Source organism: Limanda limanda, chromosome 2 (assembly GCF_963576545.1).
Source record: "Limanda limanda chromosome 2, fLimLim1.1, whole genome shotgun sequence".
Taxonomy (NCBI): Eukaryota; Metazoa; Chordata; class Actinopteri; order Pleuronectiformes; family Pleuronectidae; genus Limanda; species Limanda limanda.
The window spans coordinates 27,492,383-27,502,257 of record NC_083637.1 but is presented as its reverse complement, the minus strand read 5'-3'; the positions used below and the strand labels follow the sequence as shown (position 1 = coordinate 27,502,257).

At 41.0% G+C, this 9,875-nt stretch overlaps 1 protein-coding gene across 2 annotated transcripts in view; it reads left to right on the top strand.

Annotated features, from left to right (window-relative positions):
* The window catches only part of LOC133021552 (fibrous sheath CABYR-binding protein-like), an 8,259-nt gene extending 2,561 nt beyond the window's left edge, over nucleotides 1–5,698 (top strand). The window contains exons 2-4 of one of the 2 annotated variants that reach the window (XM_061088465.1): nucleotides 88–185; nucleotides 1,501–1,573; nucleotides 4,144–5,698. In XM_061088465.1, coding sequence (XP_060944448.1) covers nucleotides 88–185; nucleotides 1,501–1,573; nucleotides 4,144–4,688 — 716 coding nt within the window. In that variant the 3' untranslated portion in view covers nucleotides 4,689–5,698. Of the gene's footprint in view, nucleotides 1–84; nucleotides 186–1,500; nucleotides 1,574–4,143 lie in introns of both variants that reach the window. The other variant, XM_061088457.1, reaches the window with a different exon arrangement.
* The last annotated feature ends 4,177 nt before the right edge of the window (nucleotides 5,699–9,875 follow it).

Below are 9,875 nucleotides of genomic sequence, written 5' to 3'. Positions count from 1 at the left end.
GTGAATGTAAATGTCTTTGCTGAAGGTTAGCCTCCATGTACTCTGCCATACTTGCTCTGTAACTTTACCTTCCTCTGACTCCAGCAGCTCCAGTGCGACACATGGCCTTCGGGATTCCTGGAGGCTCCACCAACATGACGTACTATCTCCTGGGTGGAGGAGGTCTCACTGCTGCTATCGTCTATGTGAGCATCAAAAGAATTCTCCATTTCATGTTTAAGTGTGAAAATCTGTGTGAAATATTTTATTGCGGACAGTAAATTTAGAAAAATTATCAGACTATTATCCCACAGGGAAATTAAGAGTTTTATCATTCCGGTGTTGGTCAAGAGTTATTAAAATTTGTTCATAAGAAATGTTTAGAACCTAAACATTTAATATTTATGCCACTAACATTAAGAACAGCAACGGAGGCATTATATTTTCTTGAGGTAATTTCTTTAAATTTGATAAACGTTATTTTGACTCGTGGATGAACTGATTACATTTTGTGTCCAAAGGTCAAGATCACTGTGACCCTACAAAATACATTTTTGCAATTGTGAACGCGACAGTTCACACAAGCCTTGAGGGAATTTCTTCAGATTTGGTGCATATGTTCACTTGGACTCTTGGATAAACTAATCTGATTTTGGCGGTTGACAATCAAAGGTCAAGGGGACATTGACCTCATGTTCTTGTCAATATCAGGAACACCCATATGGAGCTTTAGTACATCTGGCTCAAATGTTCACTGGGACTCAGATTATCTGATTTATATTTGAGTTTTGTGAGGTCACTGTGTTTTTGGTCTCTTAAACATGATGTCTTAAGTCTGCCTTTTAATGAATTCGTACTAACATTAATTAGATTGCAGTGGTTAAAAGGTCACACTGACTTGTAGGAGTCTAGATATTATTATTAATGTATTTAACTTTTTTGATATTGACTGCTATGAACATAAAATATAATATAAATCGTAGATCTGATTCAAGAACATTTTCTGGTCTGCATAAAAAGATCTAGGCACAGGATCATTGGAGGTGAAGTCAATTTGCAAACATTCCTGCAGCATTTAATGTTTTTGTTTCCTCAAAACTTCTTTAATTGGTCTCAAGTTCATTTATAACTTGAGGTGTAGATGTAAAATGTGTGAATCAAACCTAATTTTCCAAACCTTAAACCGGAAGTTTGACTATACTTGATCAAACTAGTTTTCTTTAGATCATCTTCACGTAGTTTAAACGTGTGTTATGGTAAACTGGGAGTCAGTAAACATCACTCAGGACGGATGGCTCTGCTGGGAGCAGACACCAGCTGAAGGCACATGTGCTTTCAGTCAAACTCGTGCACATGCAGCAATTGTCTTGAGCAGACTTGTTTACTGTGTGTATGAGTGATGCAGGGTCATGACAGCTGACATATTAGTGTTAAAGTAGCATTTTGAAAAACACTTGTCATTATCATTTGCTGTGTGATGGAATGTAATAAACTCATATCTGCCCTTCTTCTTTCTCTCAGGCTTATAAATCAGTGAGTGGTGAAGCTGTTGCCCCTGTGGACAAACTGGCAGACATGGGCTCCCCAGCAAAGGGTCAGTCAAGGGCCAGACACACACACAGACACACAGAGTTGGGGCTGGGCAATAAAACAATATCGCGATATAACTTCTCCTCTATAGAAATTTAAGACATGGTGATAGAACTTTTCCTGTCCATGTTTTGATGGACAACACAAAGCCAAAGAGGATGAGACTGGCGCCTCCTCCACTGACTTACTTTAACAATAAACACCGGCACTGATCACAAGTTATTAGGATACATACCGGACTGAAGTTTACTTTGTTTGTTTGATTGGCTCTAGAGTTTGAGACTCATGTTTAAACCTGCTACACAAGACTTGACGCACAGTCAGCACATCAGGGTTAAAGTGACCGGAATGATCCGGAGACATGATCCGACATCATTGATTAATAACTAAATACAGGTTTTTATCAGTTCATGTGTGAAGAGGGACAGAGACGAGCACTCCTACAGACTTTCCTCCCGCAAATTACGACGCTGTGTATTAACTTATTTGCAGAAGAAGTAACTCCCTGTATATCCTGGAACATATGAATTCATCAGGTTTTTATAAAGATCACTTCAAAGTGTGAGTGATTAGAAAACATCAGAGGAGCCAATTCTTTAAAGATATTTGAATCTGACAACCTCAAAGTTTAGGCCCGGTTTTTAATCAGGCCTCTATCTTTGCTTCTAGATAAAATGTGACTTATGATCTGGAGCCTTTTTTTTTTTTGCTTCCTATACAAGGTCTCTGAGTTGGTTCTGGCTTCACCACCCAAATGTCAACACGTGGTACATTGAATACTCTCAATAGCTTCATCTCGCTTGTCTGTTTGAATTTCTGTCTGCAAATAATTTGTCTATTCAGCCAGTTTGAGCCCGGGAGGTTGTGGCTCTCTGCCCAGAAAAGCTTGCCATCCTGGACTGGGGATAAACGCCCAGTGTCACTGGTTCGGCCGCACACATGTAGACTCACTGAGGCACAGTGGAGCAGCAGCAGCCGTTTTTATTTATTTTTAGGGTTTCATGTTTTCGATGAATGCAAATCTTTTAGCTTATGAAAATGTGAGATTTTCTAATAGGTTTCCAAACTGAAACAAACTTATTTCATAGAGGTGGGCCCCTTTATTATAAGTTATAGTAAGTAAAATAGTTTATTTTTCTTTCATGTTTGAACTTGGTGTGTAACATCATTCCTTGGCCCAGTTTTTAGTGCTGATGCCGTTTATCAGGAAAACATTTTCTGATGCCAGCACTGATTGTTGTAACAAATTGGGCTTATATAACAAAGTAATTTTCATTTAACTATGATAACAAAAGAAGGCAAATTCAACGAATAGGGCTGACTGGAGCTAAAGTGAGACCAACAAAAAGGAAGATAAAATGAATAATGCTCAAATCAGTGTAGTGTTTCGAAGAGGTATGCCTTTACACGTTCATTCTATGGTACTTTATTTATGATTTATCTTACTGTATGATGCATACAGTCACTTTCTGAATCATTGTAAGACCCAATTCTTATATTTTATGCCCATTCAAGTTTGAATTTTTTGTACTTATTCAGTAAGTTATGATCAGAGACTGTCATCCCAAAGGAAATTATTTTGCCAGCTTGCTCCAGTTCACAGCATCCCAATGTAAAATGGATCATACGATATTAAGTATATAAGTGACAATAACAATGTAAATTGTATAGAGTAACCCGTGCTTAATAGGAGTGAGAAGAAAATAAGCCACATGAATCAGTAAACGCATACTAAATTAAAGTCATAGTGATCCATTTTAACAGATGAGTGTCAGATCTGCTTTTAGGTCAAATTGATTTGACCTCAGTGCTGCAAAATCTTTGTACCACTGTGACGTAACGTCCATTTAACACATTATTGTATCTCCGTGTTACCCACCTCATTTTCTTGGGTCTGCTGTCTCTATAAAATAAAACTTGACTTTCTTTCAGTCACCAGCAGTGTTGGTCAGCAGTTGCAGTATATTTCTGTCCCTCTGATGACATGGCAGGATTAAGGATTAACCTACTCTTTACTCATAATGTTGTCAGTTTTAACAGCAGCTGCTTTTACCTTGTAGACCTTAAGACCTTTTAAGCTCTTGATCTTTGATCTCACGATACATGTTGACATCAGTTTGGTGTCAAATAGTTTAGGTAAATTCTTTTAAAAGTATAAAGTTTCCTTTTTTGCAGATGGTCATAGTTTCAGATGTTTGTCCCTTTTCTGTGAAGTCATCAGAGGTAGCTGAGGTCACTGGAAGATCCGTAAAACCACTCAGTCCTCTAGAGCTCATTACGGCCAAGTTTATCTAATTATCTCAATTCCAAAGGTCATTTAGGCCCAAATGCTAATCCTAGTGTCACTGAAGTTTGCACATGAGAAGGGATTTGCAGTCGCAACTGTATCCATAGCAGCAAATATGATCTGACCTTCTGTTCAGTTTAACAGGAATATTTGAAGTACTGCTCCAAACAGGCCCAGAAAACAAAGGCACATTTAACTAGCTGTCGTTTGCATTACATCAAGTACACATAAGTTACAGAGATGTCTGTTAAAGAATGTTTCATTCATGTGTTTCTGTTTCTCTTCAGCTGAGGAAGCAGCTCCTGCACCCGAAGCCGCCCCAGTTGAGGAGGCAGCCGCCGAGTCTGTTCCCGCTCCTGCAGAGGTAGAAGCGGAGGCCGCTGCCGAGGTGGTCGTTACTGAGGCTCCAGCGGCGACAGAAGAAGCTGCTCCACCTGCAGAGGCTGTCCCTGAAGCTGCTTCGGAAGTTGCTGCCGAAGCTGAGGTGGTCGCAGCAGTCGAGGCTGTCGAGGCTGCCGCACCAGAAGCTGTCGAGGCTGCCGCACCAGAAGCAGTGGAGGCTGCCGCACCAGAAGCAGTGGAGGCTGCCGCACCAGAAGCAGTGGAGGTGGTCACCACAGAGGTAGCCGAGGCAGAGGCTGCCTCAACAGAAGCGGTCGAAGCACCGGCGGCCGAGGCCCCAGCAGCTGAGGCAGAAGCCCCAGTAACGGAAGCCCCTGCAGAAGAGAGCGCTGGTACGGCTGTTGTAGTTGAAGCCCCACCTGCCGAGGCAGAGACGGCACCTGCAGCCCTAGAGGCTGAGGCAGCCCCTGCTGCAGAGGTGGCTGCTTAAAGCTCTGATGGCCCAAAATAGTTCGGCCTGAAAGGAGGGTTAGGTTAGCTGTGCTGTGTCCCACCTCTCTGGGCCCAGGAAAAAACCGACACATGAACCCCTGTTTCAGTAAAGAGCTAAAAACATTGTTCATTTTTCACTTCAGTGAGTGAATACCAGTTTGGGGTTCATCAGTCCAGTTTTCACGGGCCTTCCTTCCCATGACCTCCCCCCAACCTTTCGAGCCAAACCATAACATTCTGCATCAGGCTGCCTAAACAGATTCAATTTGGAAAAGTCACTTTCTATAGGAATTCACTTCAAAAGAGCAGAGCTGATCCCCATTATGGTTTGGCACAGATCATAGTGTGGAAGTATGTTATACAAGGGAGTGAACAGAGTCGGTAACGTTCTTTTGTAAAATGATCTTTTGAGTGGCCTTAACCGTCTGAAACAGTCCATTTAAGAAATAGTTTTGTGTTTCTTTCAGTTTCCTTTGCACTTGACTTTCCTTTGCTCAGCAGCACTTACTTCCAGCTACAGAATGTCGCATGAATCTTTTTACTTGGATTGGGGTTAGTGTGCAGACAGTAGGGAGATGGATCAGGAAGTGGACGTTTCATTCACATTTAACTCTTTCACCCTGAAGTCTGACCAAACCAGTTTGTTTCTTCTCTAGGTGGCAGTCTTTCGGGACTTCTATGAAACCATTTATTCTTCAGAGTGAAACAAAGTTAGATTCTTTCTCTTCAGAATGTGACTTTTTTTTTTCAAATACTTTTATTTCCAAAACTACATTCTTTGGTTCTGTCTATAGCTACGCCTTCGTGTATCTTCTCAGAAAGCCATTTTCTGTCGGTTAAGTGTTTTTCAAAGACGCTCTTGCTCCATCTGGTCTCTGTAACTGTGATACTAATCTTTCAGGGAACACTATTGAATAGATTCATTTCTGTGTCTGAGCAGTGAAAATTGTCATTATCATTAACAAACATAAGTGTTCAAAGAATAAAGCATCACTGGATGATACATAACTTTGAAGTTACTCATTTTTTAATGTGTGGGGCAGGTATGCATAATTATTGATGAGTAATTGATATTTATGACCTATATACATTCAACACTCTTAGATTATTTGGATTAATGTGAAACGGTAAAAGCTGAATTATCCTGTAGATATAGAAACACGCTGTTCTGTAGAGATTCTCTTTCTAGAAAAATCCCCATGTGCCATGTTCATGCTCCTTTGCATTCAAGTGGTGAAAATTGAAAAGCAAAGCTTAAAAAATTGTTACTGCCTGATATACAGGCTTATGTCTATCATATCTGAGTTAATTCCTTTTAAATGGTTCTTATTTAAAATATTATAAATTCAAAAAGCTGACTTTGTTTTTTCTGTGCAACAACAAAGCACAAGGTAAAAATGTTTAGCTATCGAAACAAATGTACCTATTCTAAATAAGTATTCTAGATGTTGGTTCACATGATGTAAAGAGGCAGAGCTACAGGCAGCACGCAGAAAGAAACTGTCAGATGGAAGAAATGAGTTCCACAAGCTTTGAAAATCTTTTTTTTAATCCTAGATTGTTGAACATTAATGTGTACAGCTTGACTGTTTTCTTATAAGTTTATCATGGTTTCGGAATCACAGACTTGTATCAGTCTTTTTTGCATTGTGCTGTTTAAAGACGCCTCGCAGACACTTTAAGACTAATCCAAGATTAGTGTTCATTTTTAGGGTGTCCTGGTGGTTGGCCTGGCTTGGGTGACAGATGGGTGACAAACCATACCTGTGACTCCCTTTACATTGTTAACTACTGTATCTAGCAAATCATAAAAACATTGAAACTAAAATCTGGGAACACCTTTAGAAGAACATCATTGAAAATTGTCCATTCAGACTTGTACCATTAATATTTTGGATACCTTTATTTTGAAAGACTGTGGTGTCAAATTATAATTGTTAAGCTCACAGGATGTTCTGTATCTGAGATTGTTACTATGTCAGGACACTTACTAAAAGTAGGAGCATGAACTGGGCTGATAGCTTCCTGTAGAGCGTTTCCTGAACCTGTGGTGAACGTAGACTGTCCAGTGGTAGACTTCTGCTCCAGGTAGGTGAAATTTATGTATTTGTACAAATATAGTACCATGTATAGCAGGGAAAATTTAACTCATGCCATCACTCCCTGTTCTCCTTCCCTACTTCAGAGTCTCTGCCAGATCTGCTCACAGCTGTGAAGATCTTGGCCGGCTCCACAGTTGAGATCGCAGCAGCTTCTGTTGCTGAGACGAGTCTGGTGAAATCTGTCCGACTAATAGAGGATGGAAAAGGTCCGGACTCCATCCTGGTGGTGGTGGAACCAGAAGTCCTGGAAGCGACCACAGAGGAGGTATCTAAGGAAGCAGCTGAGGAGGCAGCTGATGTAATGATCGAGGAGGAGCAGAAGTCTCCGGAGGCTGGTGCTCATGAGGCAGTGGCTGATGTGGAAGTAGCAGAAGCTCCATCTGCTGAAGAGGGGATGACTGAGGAGACTCCTGCTGCAGCAGAGGAGGAAGAGGGAGCAACTGTATCTCCTCCAGAGGAAGGTGACACTTCAGTAGAGGAGTTGGGAGAGGTCAGCGCTGAGGATCAGGCGCCAGCCCATGAAGCTGCTCCTGAGGAAGCTGTCTCTTTTACAGAAGCCTCACTTGGAGATACAGCTGAGGACATATCCCCTGCTGAAGCCTCTCTGGAAGAAGCTGCATCAGAGGCCATCTCCCCCACAAAGGCCTCTGTGGAAGAAGATGCATCAGTGGCCTCACCTGGAGATACAGCTGAGGACATTTCCCCTGCTGAGGCCTCTCTGGAAGAAGATGCATCAGAGGCCTCACCTGAGGTTACACTTGAGGACATTTCACCTGCTGAAGCATCTGCAGAGGAAGCTACATCAGAGGCCTCACCTGAAGATGCAGCTGCTGAGGCCAACACCACTTCAGAAGCTGTTCCACTGAATGAGCCGTCACCAGGCGAGATGACACCTGCTGCTGAAACAACAGATGAAGCCTCAGCAGAGGACGCAGATGAGATGGTGTCCACACACAGTGAAGCTGCAGCAGTCGTGGCCACGGCTCAGCTGGCCGCAGCCTCCACCGCAGGGGATCTGGAAGGTCTTTCTGCTGCTGAACCAGAATCTGCATCAGAGGCTCCCGCACATGAGGAGAAGCCCTGCCACTCCTGCCACTCCACTCCCTCAGCTGCAGAGGAGGAGCTGGTCAGTGAGGGAGCAGCAGATATAACGCATGTGACCATGGAGGTGGTGTCAGTCGTGGGGGGACAAAGTAAGAACACACATGCTTCCAGTCTTTACGTTTTTGAACACCCCATATCTCTTTTACCATTACCTTTAAATTACCTAATATATTCATCTTGGTTTGTTAAATTTAAGGCTGGAAAATCAGCACAGTACCGTTTAATAATGAATTGGGAATTGTTCGGGTTTGGAAATATCCTCGATCCAATCAGAAATGGCCAGATAATCTTGAAATGTTAGAATTTCACAGCGATCAAATTGTGATGTTTCTTCACTCAAACAAGCTTGTAAGAGTGAAAAAGGGACCATTCACATTTGACCACAATACAGCTGTGTCAAATAAGAAATGTAAGTTAATGAAATTACAGTACAATTTTGATTCAATGGGCATTCCAAATTGAGATAATGTACTTTTAACTCTGTTTTGGTGTCTGGGAGATTTCAGAGAGATTACACACAGTGTTAGAGGATGTTTTAGACGAGGCTTGAAAAATAATTGACTAAGGTAAGTACGGTGTCTGGAAGGTTGTATGATAATGTAGCTATGAGCAGCTATACATTCCCATTTATTTCATGTGGCAGGTGGTGTATAAACAGAAATTAATGACAATATAGTAAAATACTGTTGTAACAACATACAATTGTTGATAAATACTTAAAATGCCCTATTTTATTGGCTTGCATTGACATGTTTGTATATTTTTTTATAGATTCAAAATAGGTGGCCTATTTTCATTACATTAAATCAGGAATACAAAATTTGACATGCAAAGTCCTTCAGGATTTCGGCCAGTAGCAGCACAGTTAAGAGCAGACACACTGAATCGTAGTGTAACTATTAACTACTTACTTTGTTGAAGTAATGAAAGACATGGGTTATTATATTTCAAAAGCTTCATAAAAGGTTTACAAAGAGGATCGGCTTTAGAACATATGCTCAAACTTGTTGACTGTAGTGTTAAATGAAGGTTTCAGAGGTGATACAGGCCCAGTCTCCTAAAATAACTAGGACTAGCTGAACATTTTATCAACCTGTTTCTCTGCTGAGCTGACATTTATCTTTAATGACGACTAAGGACTTATAAATGAATGCTTTGTGAAAGGCCGGAGTGACGACACCTTATTAGAAAAACATAGACTGAGCATCAGATGTAAAAATATTAAGTGCATCCATTTTTATTTGCAATTATCTGATATTGTAAATCATGGGGTGAAAAGTATAGGCATGTTATTAAAAGAAAAACATCGCACCGTCTGTAACAACACATCATATATTTAGTTAATTTGATAATGACATTTCTGCAGTTCACTTTATCCATTGTAAAGAAAACAGATAAACTGAGACTGCAGTGTGTTTGGCTCTGACCAGATGTATTTCTGTCTGTGTCCACAGAGCCAGAGGTGTCTGTCTGGACTGTAAAAAGCTGCTCACTGATGTAATAGTACAGTTAAGAAGGTAACCAGTCGAAAAGCAGCACAACGATAAATACCGCTGTCTGTGTAGAACTAGAGATAGTAGAATGGACATCTTTTTAATATAAGTAGCTTTCTCAGACGGATACCTTGAAACTGATTATTCCAGAAAGTATTAGTATCTTAATGCAAGTTAGAGGCTAGCCAGATTTGTAACAAATGTCCATTCTACTTATTTAAACTCTTCAAATGTGCAAAATCATAAAGCTGTGTATATTAAACAAATGGATTTACATTATTCAAATGGGTGTGAATTTTTTTTTTTTTTTGCAGGCAGCACTGAGGCGATGGTGGTGGTGACAGCCCAGTCGTGACCAGACAGACGGTGTGCCTTCCACAACTCTCGCCTGTCTGTCAGTCAGGCCCAGATGATGATCCACATGAAAACATCATAAAGAGAACGATAGCCACACGTTTAACTAACAAATGTCTCCTTTCTGAAAAG